Here is a 21,788-nt window from a genome sequence, read left to right as displayed (position 1 = left end):
AGTCTACTGCTCTTAACCACACTGGCTCTCAAACTGCATGTGTGCACCTAGAGGTTTTCATACATGCCTGTTGGGTTTTTTCTTCTAGTGGTTGTTCCCAAGGGTTCCTTGACTTTCCAGAGAGATTTTTCAGAAGGCAATGGAAACAAGTATAACAGGTGGTTCAAAAACATGTAGCAATATACAGAAACTTTGCTTATGACTCTTGTTCTTGTTTCTGATTTTTATAGAAATTTTTGTTAAATTTTTAGGTTCTGCAGTTATGGAACTGAGTGATGCCAATTTGCAGACTTTGACAGAATACTTAAAGAAGACACTTGATCCTGATCCTGCCATAAGGCGTCCTGGTAAACAGTTTAAAAATATGAAATTTGAGCCTGTATTGAATGGTGTCTAGTGCTAGTTTGACCCAAAACATTATAAGAACTGTTTAGTCATTTTCTGGGTTTTTCAGAATCAATGGTAATGGCCCAGAACATGGTTTTTCAAACTGTTGGGACAACATTCATTAATGAAAAAGAAAACTGCTTGATTTTTTTCAGTATGTTCTTATCTCAAGGAGCAGGCTGACTGAAATCAGTATGTGTCAAAATGAGACCTCTTTTTACTTTCTGTCACTTTAAATGCAGATCAGTTGTGTGGGTGGGATGGCTGACCCCTGGAAACCTCATGTGACAGTTGGACATACATTCTTTAAAAAAAAAAGTTAGAAGGTCCATCTGTATGCTTTTTGAATTGCAGTCAAGTTACTGATTATTAAATGCAAGTTAGCTTTAATCTTGCTGCGATCAAAACTACATGACAGATCAGTGAATACTTTCTGAGTCATATTAACTGTCCATGGTTCCATTTTGAAATCTGCCTTTGAGGTGATTGGGCATGATGCAAAGAGAGTAGGTTGCATTGAAATCTGAAATCAGATTTGAAGTTGAAGTGAACTGTTTAAGCACTTCACGTCCCTTCGGCTTCATTAGGCATGCCTTACTTATCTTGATTATACCCACGGTCTCACTCAGGATAGTAAATGTGAATTCAGGGGGTCCTACTTAGGCAAAGTAACTGTGGAAATCTCAAGAAAAATCAAACTAATTTCGAAAAGACTAGAGGAGGGGCAAATGTGTATTTTGCACATCTCTATTTATTAGCTGTTCAGATAAATTAGTGATCTATGCATGCTTAGATTTGAGTAAGCCCCATTGAATATACTGGGATTTGCTTCTGAATAAATATTCGTTGAATTGCATTGAAGGTCAGGTCCACACTGTGCTGACCTCTTAGAAAGAGTCACTACTGGAGGTGCTGTTTTTGCCTAGAGGAATTGTTGACTCCCTCCTCCCGCTTTTAACAGCAGATCCTCAGGCCTAATCTCACACAGCTTATGAAACTGCTCTCACAACAGGCTTGTCATGCATCATGGAGAGCTTCTGTACAAGAAACATTAAGTCTAAACATCTGTTGGCTGTGTGGAACTAGTTATGTGGTTCGTTGAATCCAAAACAGTTTATTAACACTGCAAAATATAAATAAGTAAATATGTATAATATTGGTGTTCAACTGTTAAATTTTACAAAATACGTAACTATTTCATTAAATTACTTCCCATCAGTTAAATTGGGTTTTCCATTACTAATTCTTGCTGTGCATTCTGCATTTCTGGAAAACCTTCAAAATACTATATGAGTCAAAGTTTTTCAGTAAAATGAAGAGTCATAACATGTCGGTTAAGATGACAGTCCAAACTGGGCTACCTTTTCAGAAATTGTGAAGATACAGAATTTAAGAGCAGCTTCCTGATCTGCATCTAAAATGATTTGCAGTTGCCATATTGCAGCTGTTTAATAATTGTGGGGTTGCAAGTACTTTCATAGAAATATTAGGCGATATCCAACTAAGTCATACTCTGTGTAGGTCAAGTAACAGTAACGGTATTGAACAAGCTGGTTGTGAATAAAGTAAATTGATTTCAGTGGATCTACCTAAGTGAGGCTTAGTAGGATACAATCCATTAATAGCCATTTCTTCACTGTATCATGCTAAATACCAGCTTGGTATTGTATTAAATGGTGTTAAATGTTTGGAGCTTAGACTGTGGAATAGCTAACCTTTTTGCTAAATTCATTATATTTAAATGTTTTCTAGCGGAAAAATTCCTTGAGTCAGTTGAAGGAAACCAGAATTACCCACTGCTACTTTTAACTCTACTGGAGAAGTCCCAAGATAATGTCATCAAAGTCTGTGCCTCTGTCACATTCAAGAATTACATTAAAAGGAACTGGAGAATTGTAGGTATTTTGTTTATTACAATTGTACTATGATAGTGTGTTTCCTTGTAAAGTAAGTGGTTATGAATAAAGTAATGGGAACACTTGTGAACTAAGATGTTGCAGGATGATTATAGACATCAGATTTGGTATTGTGGTAAGCAACTGAAGGGAATACCAGGGACGTGGGTGGTGCTGTGGTCTAAACCACAGAGCCTAGGGCTGATCAGAAGGTTGGTGGTTCGAATCCCCACGACGGGGTGAGCTCCTGTTGTTTGGTCCCAGCTCCCCACATAGCAGTTTGAAAGCACGTCAAGTGCAAGTAGATAAATGGGTACTGCTCCAACGGGAAGGTAAACACAGTTTCCACGCACTGCTCCAAACTACAAGAAAGAAGATTCCACCTAAACATTAGGAAGAACTTCCTGACAGTAAGAGCTGTTCGACAGTGGAATTTGCTGCCAAGGAGTGTGGTGGAGTCTCCTTCTTTGGAGGTCTTTAAGCAGAGGCGTGACAACCATATGTCAGGACTCGATGGCCCTTGTGGTCTCTTCCAACTCTATGATTCTATGCTGGCCACATGATCTGGAAGCTGTATGCTGGCTCCCTTGGCCTATAGAGCGACATGAGCACCGCAACTCCAGAGTTGTCCGCGACTGGACTTAATGGTCAGGGGTACCTTTACCTTTTACCCATAAAGCTACCTTTAGAAACAGGTATCTATTCTTCCAGAACAACATACTATTAGTACACTTATTTACTGAAGGGAATAGTGATTTTGTATCTGAAATCCCAGGTTAACAGTTTCTTTGGTTGCTTTGCTAGTTGCAAGGATCCACACATTTGGACTTGCTTCACTAGCCAATCCTTTATTGGTGTCCTTCATTGTCTCCTTCCTTCCCCACGTTCTGTGGCACCTACAAATAACTTGAGAAAGGTATGGATGATAGTGCTTAAAATTGGCTTTTGTAGAAAACATTACAAATGCCTTGTTGTTACTATCTTCTGTAAATGAGCTGTGGAAAGAAAAATGAGAAGTAGAGGAAAGAAAAAGAAGAATTTTTTCTCTCTCACAGTCAGGATTTTTGAGACAGTACAGTGATCTTGATAGATGAGAAATAGTTCTCATTGGTGAACTGTTGAATGGATTTATTATACTTCCTACCATGTTACCCTTTTCTGATTTGGTTACTTTCATTAGAATTGGTGTTTTAATTTTTATAACTTTGAACTGTATCTGCTTCAGATCTTCCAACTATTGATACTAATTCATTGCAACAGGAAATTAGGACACTTAATCACAACTGAATCAAATGGTCCACTTTGAGGTTAATATTTATTATTTTGAGGATGTTCCAGAATCTGCTTTAAGGGCTTGTACTCGGTTACTCTTCAGATGCTTTCTCATCAATGAGTTTAAAACGTTGAAAAATAACGTCATATAAATAGTTAAATCATAAATTTGGAAAAGTATCATTTTACAGCTGCAGTTATTGGCACAGAATCAGGAATTGGGAAGGTAGCTCCTTTCTCATGGAGCATTTGAACCTGTGAAGATGATAACTGCAGCAGCGGGGGTGGAGTGGGGAGGCTATAAGCTGGCAGTGGATGCTGCACCATGGTAACCCCTGCAGTTGCTGTTTAGTTTGATGATGGAGAACACTGATGCAGTGACCAGTTTATTTCAGATGGAAGTGGAAACAGAGCACGAAATGGAACTCTGCTTCCTGGTGTCAGCAAATTCCACCCATCTCGCCTGATGCATCCACATGCCAGTATGTAGTGTTTACAGCTGAGCTATTGTGATGCAACTGGTTATGGTCTATTGTCTGTCTGATTGGCGGTATGCACAGGAAAATATTTCCTGGGCCCAACATGTTTCAGAATAAATGTGTAGCGTTTGCTTTTTCCTGAAAGCTTACAACTCAGCCAATGCACTTGCTGCAAAAATGCAAGTATCTCGAGATGTTATGATACTAGCTCAACTAACATTTTGTTCCTAGATTGAAGATGAACCAAACAAAATATGTGAAGCCGACAGGATAGCCATCAAAGCCAACATAGTCCACCTAATGCTTAGCAGTCCAGAACAAATTCAAAAACAGGTGAGGTGACAACGAAGAAAAAACAAACAGAATTCTGCTTATTTCAAGAGGGAATTGTTTTGTGCTGGGAGACTGATTGTGTTAATATATGAAATTTTGTTTTAAAGTGAGAAGCAATAGATACATCTAAGGGCGGATGAGTTGCTTTGTTTCTGGTTTGTGTCAGTTTCACGCAGTTGGTTCACAAAAAAAAAAATCAGTATGAAAATTGGTTTTTAAATATCTTACCCTAAAATAAGTGATTTTTGGTGCATTTCAGTATGTTGTTTTGAGTTGAGAATTGTATTACAAAATTCAGGGAACTGTGAAATCTGAAGGATAAGCTTGCTCCAATTTCTTTTGGTATTATTAATTATGTATTACTACTAGTCATATTGTATGTATCTTATACATAAAGAAGGGAAGCTGCTATTAAGTTTTTTTATTGGAAATAAGATGAAACCTGCATTAGCATTTCGGAAGTGTTGGGTTTTTCCCTTCTCAATTTTAGCAAACATAGCTGATATGGTGGAGATAAAACATGTGATTCCAGATGTGCCATTGAAGCCATGGGTGGGAATCCTATGAGAACATTTGGACAGATTTAAAAACCCACGAAATAGTTGGGCAGTGTGTGAAACTACCCCAGTATGCCAACTGAATTTCCCATATGCAGTGTCTTGTTCTAGTTTGATATCCAGGGTGAGTGGGGAAAAGGCAACTTAATAGGCCCACTAGTGCAATAATTTCTGCTTGAGCACTGAAACTTCTTCTCTCTCCTTGCCCCCCATGCACCTCCCCAGTTTGCTGTAGATGGTCAAGAGAACCCCCATAAAAGATTTGAAGGGTTGAGGGGTCAGGGAGAAGAGAAGGAGAAGAAATTCATTTGCACAGCCAAAAGTCCTTGCCCTAGTGGATCTATTTAGTTGGATACCATCCTTAGTGGCATATTCTTAAGGCAAAATGAGCCAGGACACTGAATGTGAGTCTGCCAAAATGGTAGCTGTACATGCAATTCCCCCTCCATAGTATCTTGTACCATTGTCATGATTTCACATGGTCCACTGTCCTATCATGCTTCCATTGACAGTGGGGTGGGGAAGGGGGAAAAGTTGTGGTATCATGAATAAGATCTGCTAGATATTGCAGAGAGGATCAGGGAGGTACACATGCACCTGCTTTTGTCACTGGAAGTTGCATACTTAACATGTAGAAAGCCTGTCTTGAGTTTACTGTAAGGTGGTTGTTTATCTCCATGCAAATATCTACATAATGTTTCTGTCTCTCTCTGTCCTAGTTAAGTGATGCTATCAGCATAATTGGTAGAGAAGACTTCCCTCAGAAATGGCCTGATCTGCTAACGGAGATGGTGAATCGCTTTCAGAGTGGAGACTTCCATGTTATTAATGGAGTTCTTCGTACAGCGCATTCTTTATTCAAAAGGTAGTGGGTGAATTTCCAAGTTCTCTTTTGAAAGTAAAAGCACTCTGCTCTAGCAATAATGCCTTTCAACTGCTAACTTCTTTCTTTTGCTTGGCTCTAGTTTTCAAATTCATAGAAAATGATCTCACAAATTAAATAGCTCTGGTTTTCCTTCATTTGTCAGGTATCGTCATGAGTTTAAATCAAATGAACTGTGGACAGAGATCAAACTTGTTCTTGATGCTTTCGCACTTCCCTTGACAACTCTCTTTAAGGTACAGTGTTGTATTTGAAATGTAGAATTGATTTATATACCTTCTGTGTAAAGTATTTTTTTAACTTCACAGCCAACATAAAGCATTTTATGTTGACTATTATGAAGTTCCTACTTCTGTCCTAGCTGCTGTGATAGTCAGATATATAAGGTGAAGAAGATAAAGTTTGAACTTAAATCTTCCATGCTTACTCTGTCTGTTCTTAAAGAGGATGTGTTAGTATCCTATAATATGCTGTTTATTAATAACTGCAATAATTGATGCTAAATTAAGATGTTTTTAGTAAAACAATGCTATTGGTGTTCAGACCTCTGTTTTTTAGGCTGTGCCTTTTTGTTTTGTTGCTTTTATATTTTATTGATGTTTTAGCTTATCTGGTTTTGTACATATATTGTGATGGGATAGTGAGCTGCTTGTGCGTAAAAGCTTGATCCCTCTGGGGTTTGGCTGGTCATCCAAACCGAGACACTAACGGAGCCCCCAAAGCATGACTCCGTCAGTCGCTGGTAGAATCTGACAGTGGGCGTCTACGGAATTTACGCCAACATAAAAGCTGTTTGACGGACATGCGCCTTCGTGACTCTCTGCGTGACAGTTTCCGGCGAAGGGTGGGAGTTCCTAACGGGGGTCTTGTTACCTCTTCGCTATTCTCACTAGAAGTATCCCAGAGCCTCCCCTCCGCTGTGACTCCTGCACTCCCCCTGCTGGTTCCTTCCTCTGCTGCAGATTCTCTCCTATTCTCCTGGAGCCTGTCCACCACCTGTCCCTCCGATGGCAGTTCCCTGACATCCACCTCCCCCCCAGGGCCCCCTTCACCCCCTCCCGCCTCCTCTCCCACTGGCGGTGAGGGCGGAAAGCCCCTGAAGGAACTCTCCTCATCGTCCGAGGATTCAAACACTTCTAGCCACGGCGTACCGTCTCTCTCCCCGTCTTCCTCTTCTTCGTCGGAGTCGGCTTCCTCACCCACCCCTGACTCTGGGAACCCTTCAAACTCTCCTTCCTCATCGGTGGTCCCAAAGTGTTCCCTTCTAAATCGTGCCACGGGTTGCGGTTTTCTTGGGAAACGCTGATGAAATGTTTCTATTAAGACCTCGTCATTGACTACCTCTGCTGGTACCCAAGTGTTTTCCGACTCTACTTCCCCCTCCCATTCTACCAGATATTCCACCTGATTCCCCTTCCACCTGGAATCAATGATTCCTGCCACGTTCATGTCGCGCTCTCTCTCTTCTATCACGGGCGTTTGGGTTGCCTCTCTCTCACGCTCCCCCCACTCACGTCCCTCTCGGTACGGCGACAGTAATGACCTGTGAAATACTGGGTGTAATTTCATGTGACTGGGCAGCCTGAGTTTGAATGCTACTGGGTTGACCTGCTGTATGACCTCAAAGGGTCCCAATCTTTTGGGTCTCAATTTCTTACTCCCGCCCTTGAACGGTAGTCCTTGGGTGGATAACCACACCCGGTCTCCCACCCTTATAGTTTCACCTTCCCTCCTATTTCTGTCTGCTTGCTTCTTATATTCTTCCTTGGCTTTCTCTAAGTTAAGTTGAAGCTGACAGTGGATCGCTTCCATCTCTTCAAAAAAATATTCCGCCGCCGGCACGCTCCACCTCTCCCCTCCCTCTCCTGGGAATGCCCGGGGGTGACACCCATAATTTGCCAGAAAGGGACTCATCCCTGTGGACACGTTCTCCGCGTTGTTGTAGGCAAATTCTGCTAGAGGTAACTTATCCACCCAATCATTTTCTCTGTCTTTTACATAACACCTCAGGTATTGTTGTAAAATCCCGTTTGCCCTTTCCGCTTGCCCATTTGTTTCTGGGTGCCGGGCAGTTGAGAAATTGAGTTCTACGTGCAGTAAGCTCATAAGTTTCCTCCAGAACCTGGAAGTAAATTGTTTCCCTCTGTCGCTCAAAACCCTCAAGGGGGCGCCATGCAACCTAAAAATATGTTCTACAAACAACTTGGCGGTTTCCTCCGCTGTGACCGCATGTGAACAAGCTATAAAATGACACATCTTGGTTAATAGATCTACCACCACCATGACAGCTGTTTTGCCTTTGGATTTTGGCAGGTCCGTCATAAAATCTATGGATACTGCCTCCCATGGCCTTTCTGGCGTGGGTAAGGGTTGTAATAGCCCCGCTGGCGCCACCCTCTCTCCTTTCGCTCGCTGGCACCTGTCGCAACCCCTGACATATTCCCGTACGTCCTCCCTCACCTTGGGCCACCAAAACTCCCTGGTAACCAACCACATGGTTTTGTGCTGTCCAAAATGTCCCGCTGTGGGGCTGTCATGCAACTGCTTGAGTACTCTGCCCCTCAGTTCCCCATCGGGTATGTACAGTGCCCCTTTGTAATACAACGCCCCGTTCTTTTCTTCAAACCCCCCTGTGTTCTCCTCTGTCCTCCTGAGCTCTCTGAGTTTCTCTTGGGCGTATTCATCGTTCTCAGTACCCTCTATCAGTTCCCTCTGCCCCACCAATGCCGCCCCACACACCCAGCGGTCTTCAGGGATTACATGCCTTGCCTCCGGCGCTCCCTCCCCCTCTAAGTACTCAGGTTTCCTGGAAAGAGCGTCCGCCCTCACGTTCTCGGAGCCGGGCACGTAACGAATCTCAAAGTGGAATTTGGAGAACTCCTGGGCCCATCGCACTTGTCTCTGGTTCAGCACTCGGGCTGTTCTCCAGTATTCCAGATTTTTGTGGTCAGTTCGGACTTGAACCTTGTGCTGCGCCCCAATCAGCAAGTGCCGCCATTTCCGGAATGCTTCATGAATGGCGAGCAGTTCTCGGTCGTATACTGTGTAGTTCCTCTCGGATTTGTTCAACTTCCGCGAGAAGAATGCACACGGTCTCCATTCAGACGTATCTTTTCCCGGCTGGAGAAGAACGGCCCCCACCGCTCGGTCTGACGCGTCAGTCTCCACTCTCATTGGTTGTTGTAGATCCACGTGCAAAAGTTGCTCTTCCGACGCAAACGCCTGCTTTAAACGTTCGAACGCCCGCTGCGCTTCTTCCATCCAAACAAATTTCTTTTTGCTACTAAGACAATCCGTGATGGGCGCTGTTAAATGGGCAAAGTTTTTGATGAACTTCCTATAGAAGTTTCCGAAGCCCAGGAACCTTTGCACATCCTTCTTGGTCTTTGGCGTTTTCCATTCCAGTACTGCTTGAACCTTGCTGGGATCCATGGCCAATCCCTTGTCAGACAACCGGTACCCCAGGAATTCCACCTCCCTGGTATGAAACTGACACTTCTCCAGTTTCACCCACAGCCGGTTTTCTCGCAGCTTGCTCAGTACCTCTCTTACATCTCGCACATGCTGCTCCTCATTCTCTGAGTACACCAGGACGTCATCTAAGAACGCTACGCAGTTCTTGTAGAGCAGTGGCCCCAGGACGTGATTCATGAATGATTGAAAGCAGGCGGAGCCCGCTTGTAATCCGAAAGGCATAACCCGGTACTCAAAAGCCCCCAAGGGGGTGAACATAGTGGTCTTCCACTCATCCCCCTTTCTCACACGTATCAAGTTATATGCCCCCCTAAGGTCCAGCTTGGTAAAAATTTTCCCTTTTCTCACCCGTGTTAGAATGTCATCAATTCTAGGCATAGGGAAAGTCACTGGTTCTGACACTGCATTTAGGGCCCTGAAATCACATACAAGCCTGGGCTTGCCCGTGTTTTTTTTGTCCACAAAGAACACTGGGCTGCCCCCCACCGCTCGTGACTCTCTGATGAAACCTCGCTTGAGGTTCTTGTCAATGAACTCCCTTAACTCCTGCATCTCACTGTCTGACATTGCATACAGCTTGCCCACTGGCAATTGTGCTCCTGGGAGTAAGTTAATTTGACAGTCAAAGGGTCTGTGCGGGGGCAGTTTATCTGCTTCTTTTTCGCTGAATACGTCAATCAAGTCAGCGTATTGTGGTGGCACCCTCCCCTTGTCCATCACTTCCATCCCTGCTAGAGTGGCCCTGGCCCCTGCCTGAGCCTCTCCCTCCTTGCAGTGTTCTAGGCAATGTGCTGATCCAAAGGAAACCACTCTCTGATGCCAGCCTACTAGCGGATCGTGTAGTGCCAGCCAGCTCATTCCCAAGATAATAGGAGCTCCTCCCAAGGTGGCTACGTTAAACGCTATCAGTTCTGTGTGTCTTGCCACCCTCATTATCATTGGTACAGTTTGTTGGTTCACTTCTCCTCCCAACAGCTCCCTCCCATCAATCGTGGTAACCTGCAAAGGCTTACTTAATGGGATAGTCTGTATCTGGTGTTCAGCTGCAAACTCCTTACTCATGAAATTACATGAGCTACCTGAATCCAATAGCGCTTTTATCTTCAGTGGGTGTCCGTTTGCCAGTTCCAGCAACACCTCTATCACAAGCGCTGGTCTTGGAGGTTCCGGCGTGGGCACATTCACTACTCCCTGGCCTGGCTGCTGTGCCCTGATGTTGGCAACCAGGCGTTGGCTTTTACTTGCTCCGTGATTTCTTCTTCCTCCTTCCCCCCAACAGTTCCCGCCATCCCTTGCCATTCCTTCCTTTGCGGACAGACTCTGGCAAAGTGACCTGGCTGTTGGCAGAGATAGCATCTCTTGCCGCTCTTTCCCTCCTTCTTCCGCCCTTCACTGGTGTTTGAAACTGCGCGCGCGCGCGCTGTTCCAAGTTCCATCGGCTCTGCTGGCGGGAAAGGCTGCTCCGGAATCTCTGGAATGCGGAAGTCCTTCCAACGTTCCCCCTTTCCTTCCCGCTTTTCCATAGCTCTAGCCTCCTGGCGTGCTCCTATGGACAGCACTGATTTAGTCAGCTGATCCATAGACTCCGCCCTAGGCGCCCGGGAAAGTTCATCTTTCACTGCCGGAGAGAGACCTTCTTCAAACAGCATTTGAATAGGTTCACTAGCAAGGTCCCACCCTAGTCTATGAATCAGCATGGTGAACTCAGTCCAGTACTCACGTACAGATCGGCTCCCCTGTTTACACGCCATTAACTGTCTGCGCACCACCCCCTGCTCGATCTCGCTGGAAAACATCAAGTCCATGGCGCGAAAAAACTTCATAGTGTCCTTTAAGATTTCATTATTGGCTGCCATCAGGGGCCGAACCCAGTCCTTCGCCCCTCCCTCTAGATGGCCAATCACGTACGCCACTCTAGAGTTCTCATCGGGGAAGTCATCAAACAGTAGATTGAGAGCATATTGCATCTCTGTCCTAAAGGCTTGATAGTTCCTGGGATCCCCCCCAAATTTCTGCACCAATCCAGGCACCCGTCTGGCAAGTGGGGTGGTTTTCCCTTTATCCGCATCTTGAGCCCTCCTCTCCTCGAGCCTCGCCGTTTGCAGCGCCAGCTGGACCTCCAACGCCCTGTACCTTTCTTCCAGGCTTGGACCTGCTCCAGCTCCAGCTCCTGCTCCTCCGGTTCCGGCTGGTTCGCTCATGATGCCCTCTGCTTGCACAAGCTGCTTTCAAAGACTGTCAGATTGCTGTGATGGGATAGTGAGCTGCTTGTGCGTAAAAGCTTGATCCCTCTGGGGTTTGGCTGGTCATCCAAACCGAGACACTAACGGAGCCCCCAAAGCATGACTCCGTCAGTCGCTGGTAGAATCTGACAGTGGGCGTCTACGGAATTTACGCCAACATAAAAGCTGTTTGACGGACATGCGCCTTCGTGACTCTCTGCGTGACAGTTTCCGGCGAAGGGTGGGAGTTCCTAACGGGGGTCTTGTTACCTCTTCGCTATTCTCACTAGAAGTATCCCAGAGCCTCCCCTCCGCTGTGACTCCTGCACTCCCCCTGCTGGTTCCTTCCTCTGCTGCAGATTCTCTCCTATTCTCCTGGAGCCTGTCCACCACCTGTCCCTCCGATGGCAGTTCCCTGACATATATTGTGTTATTAATAGAAAAGAGAAATTACATTTAGTTGAATTTGGGTGAGAGTCATGAATTTGTGACATCAGTGAGCTTTCACAGAAGTGGAACAGTATTGGCAAGTGTCTGAATAGATTTTGTTGGTGATTGCTATTAAAATTGCTCTTTTCCAGGCCACAATTGAGCTTTGTAGTACTCATGCAAATGATGTCAGTGCTTTGAAAGTACTCTTCTCATCTCTGATTCTGATTGCTAAGCTGTTCTACAGTTTAAATTTTCAGGTAAGCCATCTTTTACATGCTCTTCTAGTGTATAGAAGATCCTGCAAGCAACTTTCTGTATAGGAGCAATTTCACTGATGGATAACTGCATGATTAAAAACCTTGGTGATGCTAGCCAAAATTCTTGATGGGTTTTGGAGATGCAAGCAAGTTTAAAAACGCAAGTATCTGGCCAAATGTCAGTGCTCCATAAGTGTGCTAGGATAAGTTGTTTGTTAGAGCTTTAACAAATCTAAAGTAATGTGCATGTAACCTTTTAGTATAAGAAGCTTGGCTTTTCAGATTTGGATTCAGCGCTGATTATTTTTGGTAAGACTGGATTTGATCAAAGGTTGTGTCAGGAGACAAAAGAACAGAGGGAACGATAGCTGTTGACAGACAGAACCTCTCAAATTTAGGGGTAATAAACCTACTTAAGTTTAATTAAGTCAAAGGAAAGGTGGGTGCTTCTTGTTTTTTACTCTTCATAGGCATAATGGTAGGCCAGTAAATAAAGAAGCAGGGCTTACATGCATCTGTTACTAAGACTAATGTGGTCCACAATGACCCTTAATTCTGTGAACCCTGGGTGAGAAAAACAGATCTGACACAATAGGCTGCAATTCCATTGCCTTGAAGCACTGTCAAGCCGTAAAGCAAGTTGGTTGTTACACAGCTCATGCTATGCTGATTGAAAACTGAGGAGAAGGTTGATGAGTTGCATGCATCAAAAGCTACAGAGAAATTGACTTGGTTTGTGTCTCTTGGGCTTTGGATTTCCTTTGGCAGTTGAAAATTATGTTTCATACCTTCTCTTGTTTTTTTTAAAAAGTAATGTGGTGATTCTGTATTTCTTTGAGCAGGTTGCATGCCAAAATAGATAGGAAAGTATGCTTCTTAAATAAGCAATTACATAATAGAAAAATAACTACGGATACGGATCTACTTCTCAATTTTGTAGGATCTTCCTGAATTTTTTGAAGATAACATGGAAACCTGGATGATGAATTTCCATAATCTTCTAACTTTGGATAACAAACTCTTACAGACAGATGTAAGTAGCAACATAAAAGTGGGATAGAGAAGCTGTTGCTCTCCAGATGTTGCTAGACTAAAACTCATCATCCCTGATCATTGGTCATGCTGGCTGAATTTGATGGAGTCAACAAAATTTGGAGGGTCACAGTTTCCTCTTCTCTGGCATAAAACCTTTTGGAAAATTTCTGTGTAATGGGAAAGGGAATTCAACACTCCACTTGAGCTGCAAAAAAGAAGCTTTCTTGGGTTCTGAACAGGACACTGAAATTGCAGTGGCTCAAGTAATTCTGATTTTTGTCATTCTCTTGGAGGGAAATTGTGGAGCCAGTATAGGAAAAATTAAAGGTAGATGGTAATTTTCTCAAATAAAAAATTGTGTCCCTTTGTATAACATATCATAGCACTGGGTCCATATGTTGATAGTGGTAATTCTCTTGTCATGGTCATATGTGATGACTGGGCAATGAGAAATTGGCTTTGGAAGAGGGAAATGCTACCAAGCCTGCCCTCAGATGAGCATCTAGTTTATCTGACCTCACTTTCTGTTAGTGTTTGGGAACATTTCTCCAGCCAGACTAGGATTTTGGCTTTGGGCAACACAAACTACTTTTTCAAGACATGGGGAATTGCTTGGCTGATTTTGGAACCCAGTTGGGACTTTTACCCTTAGGCATATGTTATTGTCCCGTTTTCATCCCCTGAGCCTCCTGACCATCCTGCCCTCCTCCTGCCTCCAAATCCCCTCCTTTCATTTACTTGCTGCTTTGGCAGATGTCAGGGGTACTAAGAGTCTACCTTTTCCAAATACGTTGGTGGTGCTTTTTTGTTGCTAGGATGAAGAAGAAGCTGGTCTGCTAGAGCTTTTGAAATCCCAAATTTGTGACAATGCAGCTTTGTACGCCCAAAAATATGATGAAGAATTTCAGCCTTACCTGCCCCGTTTTGTCACAGCAATCTGGAATTTATTAGTCACAACAGGGCAAGAAGTTAAATATGATTTGGTAAGTGACTCTTTTCCATCCAGCTTGAAATAAATGAACCTTTTTTAGGTCTTCTTCAGATTATGCTCATTTTGTGTCTTTCCCCCCGCAGTTGGTAAGTAATGCAATCCAGTTTCTAGCTTCGGTTTGTGAGAGGCCCCATTATAAGCACCTGTTTGAAGACCAGAATACACTGACAAGTATTTGTGAAAAAGTCATTGTTCCCAACATGGAATTTAGAGGTAAATATTTCCCTTCTTAAAAATCTTGATTAAATTTTTCCAGGAAAGCAAAAATTGAGTTTTTAGCAATGACGGCTTTAGAACTGGCACAGTAGCCAAGTAATGGACTGTATTTGTGGTAATTTGCATTCAAGAGGTTTGCAGCATGGTTTTGAGAGGCATTTTCTGTTCTGCACTCTCAGAACTGCACTTCCCTTTAATATATATGTAACATGTATGTCCATCAGAGTTGGGGAACTTCTGTCACTCCAGCTGTTGTTAGACTGCAACTCCCACTATTTCTGACCATTGGTCACGCTGGACGGGGCTGATGGGAGTTGGGATTCCAGCAGTATCCAGAGGGTTACAGGTATCCCATCCCATCATGAGTGACTGAAGTAACTCATCAGTTTGGAAGAGTTGAGTTCCTCATCCACCAGTGCTTCTAGCTCAGTTTAATCTGAGTGTAGTGCACTGCTTTTACATTAATTGGATTTCCCCCTGTCTCTGTCATGAAGTGGTTCATACATAATGCCAAAGAAAGTTTTTGTACTCCAGAAATGAGTCTTTCAGTATCTCAAACTGATTTCCAGTCTTAGTTTGCTGGGCCAAGTACAAACTATAATTTTGGCAGTTCAGATGAAATGGTAAATCATAGTTCACCTCAAATGATGAAAGAAGTCAGGGAATCATCATGTCTAAGGAGAGGCTGCTTCAAATCTTGTTGTTAAAGATTTGGCTTTATGTCTGAAGCAGCCCAACGGTTAAAATCCCCAGCTACTCCAAGCTATCCTTAATATTTTGTCATACAAAGATATACATTGGTTGTGATCAGGATCTAAAGAGCATCTCATGCTAATGGAATCTTTTACTTTTTGCCTTTGAAGAGCAATGCTATACCATAAGCTGCTGCTTCTGGAAATCTCTCTATTTCAAAACTAATTTGCTGTGCAGTATGGTGCGGGGTTGCTATTTAAAGGAGGAGTAAACACCATGCATGGCTTTATGAAAATAGTTCCACAATGTAATTTGGACCCTGACCTGAGTATTCTAGATGAGAACTTTATTTACTACTCTCATATAAAATACTGATGGTTCACGAACTCCAATTGCCTTGATCATGGTAACTTCATAAAACAGAGCCCAATAATAGGTGATTTAAATTTATTTACAAGCATATGCTATATTAAAATAAATGCAGTTTGTATATCATGGCTGATCCTTTACATGTTTGTGGACTGCCTTTCTGCAGCTGCTGATGAAGAAGCCTTTGAAGATAATTCTGAAGAATATATCAGAAGAGATTTGGAAGGATCTGGTAAGCAGTTCTATACAGGGTGTATAATGGCATTTGAGAACTGATGCAGTTTTCTGAAGTGTTGACATGTGCGTAAGTACATGCATTAATTGTCTTCCCTTGAATAGGCATGCAGTCGTAATACTTCTTCCCTTTGGGATTCAAATATGTAATGGTGTGGGTTTTTTGCGCTTGTCCTGTGATTCTATGGATGAGCATATTTGTTGGCTATTGTGGGTGGGGGTTCATCTGACAAGCCTTAAGACAATTTTGCTTGCTTTAAGGGTTACTTGTTTTTGTCTTGCTTTTTAGTAGTTACTGTATTACTGCAACACTAGGAGGAGTAGCACTACATCAGATTAAATGGTTGTTGCACCTTATTTATCCAGTGCCTACAGCCTTCTCCTACTGAAAGTTCAGCCTCCACTCCTGAGTTACTCCAAACAGTTCTCTATGAAGTTCTTCTTTACCCCAGCCAGAATTTTCTTCTTGTAGCTTTTCACACCCTCTCTTTTAATGTATAGTCTGTTTCTATGGAGTACCAAAGAAGCAGATGCATTTGGGTTGAGTGCTTCACATACTTCTTACTCAAAAGTCTCAGTTATATATGTGCACACTTGGAATTTAAAACCCATTGAACTCTGGGACTGAGAGTGTCTTCTGAGCCTTTAAGGGGCACATGCTGCAGGGAGCAGTCATTCTTAGTGAACCATTTGTTCCCCTTGTGATCTTAAATTGCTGACTGTGTCAGGATAGGTTTTATAGGATCCTAAACTAATCCTTTAAATAGTCCCAAAATTCTTCTGAATGTTATTTTACTTGTGTTTTGATGCTATGGCCCTGCAGTTTTTGCTTTCATTTATATTCACGAGAATCAATATTTTGGCAGATTTTGTAATTCTGCATTCCTTAATACCACTAGCGTGATTTTTATGAATAATAATAGAGAAGCCTATTTTAGCAAATTGCTCTGTCCCTGAAGCACAGCAGGGTGAATTCAATTTAGCCGTTTTGCAAGCAGAGCTTCAGAATGAAGAAACATTGTTTTAATATAACCCATAATGCACCTTGTTTTTATCTCTGCCTTGCAGATATTGATACCAGACGCAGAGCAGCCTGTGATCTTGTAAGAGGGTTGTGCAAGTTTTTTGAAGGACCTGTAACTGGGATCTTTTCTGGTTACGTTAACTCTATGCTGCAAGAGTATGCAAAGAATCCATCTGTCAACTGGAAGCATAAAGATGCTGCTATTTACCTTGTGACATCTTTGGCATCAAAAGCTCAGACACAAAAGGTACTTGTTTGCATTTGACTGTAAACACAGGGTACTATAAGTTGAATACCCATCCAGACCTGTTTCCTTGGGGAGAAGAACTATTATTTAATAGTAAGCACTCCGTGGAAGGGCATTCTTCACAGTAATGACATGTTTATGACCCACAGACCTTTAGCTATATAAAACTGATTTTGGAATAGTTTATATAGAGTAGGTCAACCCATGAGCAAAATTTGGTATTTGCCTGGGAACAACCTCTGCAGTCACTGCTTCCAATTTTGTTGCATTCCCACGCATGCCTTCTTGGAAGTATGCTAATGTAAGTGTTCAAGGATTGGATTGCTATGGTTTAACAAACTCTTCTAGGCTTGGCAGAATTTTGGGGCAGGGACTTCAGCACTCGATGTAAATATAAGAGGTGGAACATATGGAAAATAAAGTTTCTGAACAGGGGCCCAGCTTTATAATTTTTGGTGTTTTGGGGATAGCCATGTGCTGCTCTGTTTGAATGGGACATTTCCATTTTACCAGCAATTGTAATTAGAAGTACTTATTACATTACTTCATAGATTTAGAGCACCTCTACCATAAAAACCTAAATAGTTTGACATAACAATAATGAGCATATTGAGAATTAGCATATTTTCAGGGCTATTATTATGTTTGCAATATAGGCTGTTTCTATCCAAGTTGTGTTTTTTACATTTTAGAAGACATGGCATAAAATGTATTGTGGTTAACCTACCTTTCACTTGGCGCCTTTCATAATTATATTATATATCTGAAATAGACTAACCTAGTATCCTATAAGTAGAACATAAGAGTACTCATTCCTTCTCCCATTCACAATCCAATGCTTGAAGCCAAAATATATACAATGAATACTTACAGAAATTGCCAGATATCATTCACATGCAGACTTCATTAGTGTGTAAATGGGAGCTTCTATAAACCAGTCCAGCAATTAATATAGTTTATGATTACTTTATCACACTTTTTTCATCCTAGCATGGAATAACACAAGCCAATGAACTTGTAAACCTGACGGAATTCTTCGTGAATCACATTCTACCAGACCTGAAGTCTCCTAATGGTATGCTTAGAATTCTATATTAAACATCTGTAACACCAATAAATGTAAACGAATATGGAAATAATTTTGGATCTGTGTTATTGTGTCATGCAGGGAAGACATGGGCATAGATAACTAAAATAGACATAAGATCTCTTTAATTTCTTATCAGGTTTTAGTGGATTGCCTTGTATATTGTATTTTTGTAGATGCACACCTGGTATCGGTGGGCAAACTGTCTAAGATCCTGGAAAGCCTCTGCCACTCAGAGTGGCCTGGGGTGCCGAACCCTTATCGGCTGAAGATTATCAAAGCAACCTTCCAGGGGCCACATGCAAGTGGTGGGCAGGGCCAAAGACAAAAGTGGGCAGAGCAATGAATGCAGATTTTGCCTTTATACAATAAACTAGTTTGTATGCATGTCTCACTCTCCTCTCTGTGTAGGCAAGCAAGTGCCATTATCGGAGTTCATGGGCACATTCCAACCAGGGGGAGAGGGAAAAGGTGGGGAGGAAGTGTGGCTTGTGTACAGTGCCAGGAACTTATGTTCCCCACTGTTTGAGTTGACAATATTTGTCAAGGTGGACCAGTGTTCTGACATAGTAGAAGACGGCTTCCTGTGTTCTTAATGTGGGTCCAGAAATTGAGGATGGCTGGAGTTATTTTTTTGAAGTTGGGTGGGGTAATGGGTATGGGGACAGAACAAAGGAGAGCCAAGTGAAGAGCATTTTTGTGTGTGTGTCATTCTGCAATCTTGTCTCCTTAAGCTTGAGACTGTCAGTGGGAATCTTTATTCTGTTGATAAATTGTGGGAATATGCTGTGAAATTTGAGGAACTTTGAACTTCTGTTATATATCTAATTTTGTCTATATGGTAACCGCTTAAGTAACTAGTATTAACTTTTTGGCAGTGAATGAGTTTCCTGTGCTGAAGGCTGATGGTATCAAGTACATCATGATTTTCAGGAACCAAGTAAGTTGTATCATCATTCAGAGTTCTTAACATCCAGCTGAAGTTGTTTGATAGACTATTTTTTGTGGGCAAAATACTGCAAATGGTGTACCTAGAACTGTACTAATTGTTTCACAATGTGCTATCAGTACTTCTGGGAAATAACATAAATTATTTTAGGGTACCCCAACCCCCATTTTTAAACCTCCCAATTCTGAAAAAGTTACAGTATGCAGATGAAAAAACCCTTTCCCTGGAATCCAGTGAACAGATCATAATTGATTTAGGGAAGATTCTCTAATTTCATACTTTGTTTTTTAGAACAGGTACAAAAAGCGCTCCTGTTTTCGTGTGTGTGATATCTTTTAAAATCTTCAGCTATGCAATCTTCTAATATGCAAAACATTCCAAAGGTCCATGGGACAGCATCCTGGGGACCATAGGATTTCATGAACCTCAGTTTCTGTGGCCTCCTGGAAACCTCTTTGTTGTGGCTGCAGCAGCCTCCAAGGCTGTCCCTCTACTATCAGTGATTTGGCATTAAGGAAGTAAAAAGGGACATGTTAGGGGCACATGAAAGAGAGGCTTGGGGTCCATAGGCTCCAAAGATCTCTTGCTTCCCCAACAAGGGAGGGGGAAATTGCTGGCTCTTGAACTGCTGTGCTTGTTTTTCCTCCCCCACACCCAACACACACGGTATCTGCAGTTGCTGCTGGCAGTTCTTCCCCCACAGATTCCCCCACCCACATTGAATTGCTGTGGCTAGGAACTCTTACTTGACCCATGACCTTGGTTTAACAGAATATGCACAGTAATTTTTTAAAAAGCTTAATACATGTATGGGTGCACAATGTATGTACACCTCATGCAGGAAAATTACAGTGGTCTGCTTATATAACAGTTGCAATGACCAAAAGATTTTGATAATAGATGGAATGTTTCAGTCCATTGTTTCTAACCTAATTCTTCCAAAACTGCTTGGTACTTGCTTCTAAAGCATTTTTACCTATGTGTCTATTTTGTAGGTACCCAAAGAACAACTATTGGTGTCTATTCCTCTCCTAATCAATCATCTTCAAGCAGAAAGCATTGTAGTTCATACTTACGCAGCCCACGCTCTTGAAAGGTTATTTACAATGAAAGGAGCTAACAACACTACACTGTAAGTTTATGTTCAGGTATATATGTTACACTCATCTATTCATTGATTTCTTGCCGCTCTGTATATGGAGAATCCTAAATTGATAAAACCACACACGTGTATTTATTATGCTAGTTCTTGCATTTTCTAAAACCAGAGTTTTTAGCTGATTTCCAAGTTCACTGCGCTCCAGAGGCACTTGAAAATGAGTTGGCCTTCTCCATCTCTCTGTCCCTTGCACTGTCATACTCTGGGATTTCATACATTCTCGCATTCCCTCTGGTGTCCATTCAGGATTGGTAGGACTCTCCAAAGTAGAGGATCTTGATGAGTCATTGGAAAAACATTGGCGATAATCAAACACTCTTTTCCTCTACAGGATTACAGCTGCAGAGATGGCACCGTGTACAGAAATGCTGCTAACAAACCTTTTCAAAGCACTGACACTTCCAGGGTCATCAGAAAATGAGTATATTATGAAAGGTAAGAGGCTACATTTATTAGTCCAAATAGTTACCCTCAAATTTAAACCACTCTTCCTATCTTAGAGGCTCTCCCATTAGTATTTTTGAATGCTGTGCTACGTGCCTATATAAAACTTAATGAACAAGTTCTTATCTTGGATGCATCCTACAAGATCTAGTATTTTTATGCAAGAAAAAAAATGTAATGTTAAGCTTAATGTTGCTGTCGTTTCTGCATTCAGTAATATAAGTCTCTGAATTTCCAGCTATCATGAGAAGCTTTTCCCTACTTCAGGAAGCCATAATTCCCTACATCCCTTCTCTCATCACTCAACTCACACAGAAACTGCTTGCTGTCAGTAAGGTAAAAAAGAAGATACTATTGCTTTTCTCAACCTGATTTAGAAGTTCATTTTTTGTCACTTGTGTTGACGTAATTCCTCACCAATTTAAAAACAAAGCTTGCTTGAATCCTTGTTAGGGAATCAAATTATGTATGGGGGGGGAGGTACTTACCATGATCCCAAGATCCACTGGGCACACAGTGGATCTGCGCACACAATACTGCTCTGGGCTCATGTTTATGGACGAGAGCTATTGAATACAACTTTATTTTATTTCTCTTACTTATATCACTGTATCCACTTTTTAAAACAATTCCATTGAATTTTTGTAGAAGCACATCAGGAGATTCCACTGAATACTACAGAACAAATGTACATATAAAAGCATAGCCAAAAAAACCCAAGTGTCTAAAGAAAAGCATGTCTGCTGAATAAAATTAATTGTTAATAAACATCAAAATATTTTTTCACTGTGTTTTCATGTAAGTCCCATGCAAGTTAAATGAGGATCTAGTAAGGTATGGTTAAAATTGTGATTGGAACTCGCATGGAAGCATTTAAGCTTGTCATGTGATTTTTCTTAATATATAGTGGTATGTCCACCTATAATTCTTGTAACTTTTAATCTATACGATGAAAAGTAACTTGGTAGTCAGAAGCGAGTTGATATTCATCTAAGGCGGCCTTGGGAATTCAAGAGGAGATTCTAGCCAGATACAGGCTAAATATTGCCATTTTCAGATTTTGACCTGAAAATCGGAGGAGGCCCATGTCAGAGGGTAACTGTTTGCTTTCCTATCATGTGACTAGAATGCTCATGTTTTAGGTAATGA

General features: G+C 42.0%; 1 protein-coding gene across 2 annotated transcripts in view; it reads left to right on the top strand.

The window, feature by feature from the left end:
- CSE1L (chromosome segregation 1 like) overlaps positions 1-21,788 on the top strand; it is a 31,512-nt gene that overhangs the window by 2,770 nt on the left and 6,954 nt on the right. For both annotated transcript variants that reach the window (XM_083745730.1, XM_083745731.1), the window contains exons 2-17: positions 252-347; positions 2,140-2,282; positions 4,265-4,366; positions 5,643-5,788; positions 5,952-6,042; positions 12,084-12,191; positions 13,132-13,224; positions 14,042-14,209; positions 14,301-14,430; positions 15,662-15,727; positions 16,798-17,000; positions 17,991-18,075; positions 18,966-19,027; positions 20,032-20,168; positions 20,527-20,630; positions 20,878-20,975. In XM_083745730.1, the coding sequence (XP_083601856.1) occupies positions 263-347; positions 2,140-2,282; positions 4,265-4,366; positions 5,643-5,788; positions 5,952-6,042; positions 12,084-12,191; positions 13,132-13,224; positions 14,042-14,209; positions 14,301-14,430; positions 15,662-15,727; positions 16,798-17,000; positions 17,991-18,075; positions 18,966-19,027; positions 20,032-20,168; positions 20,527-20,630; positions 20,878-20,975 (1,821 nt within the window). In that variant the 5' untranslated portion in view covers positions 252-262. The remainder of the gene's footprint in view (positions 1-251; positions 348-2,139; positions 2,283-4,264; positions 4,367-5,642; positions 5,789-5,951; positions 6,043-12,083; positions 12,192-13,131; positions 13,225-14,041; positions 14,210-14,300; positions 14,431-15,661; positions 15,728-16,797; positions 17,001-17,990; positions 18,076-18,965; positions 19,028-20,031; positions 20,169-20,526; positions 20,631-20,877; positions 20,976-21,788) is intronic.

The sequence above is a fragment of the Podarcis gaigeae genome, assembly GCF_964106915.1.
Source record: "Podarcis gaigeae genome assembly, chromosome: 6".
Taxonomy (NCBI): domain Eukaryota; kingdom Metazoa; phylum Chordata; class Lepidosauria; order Squamata; family Lacertidae; genus Podarcis; species Podarcis gaigeae.
Note: the sequence above shows the minus strand (reverse complement) of the source record. Positions and strands in the feature narration are given on the sequence as shown.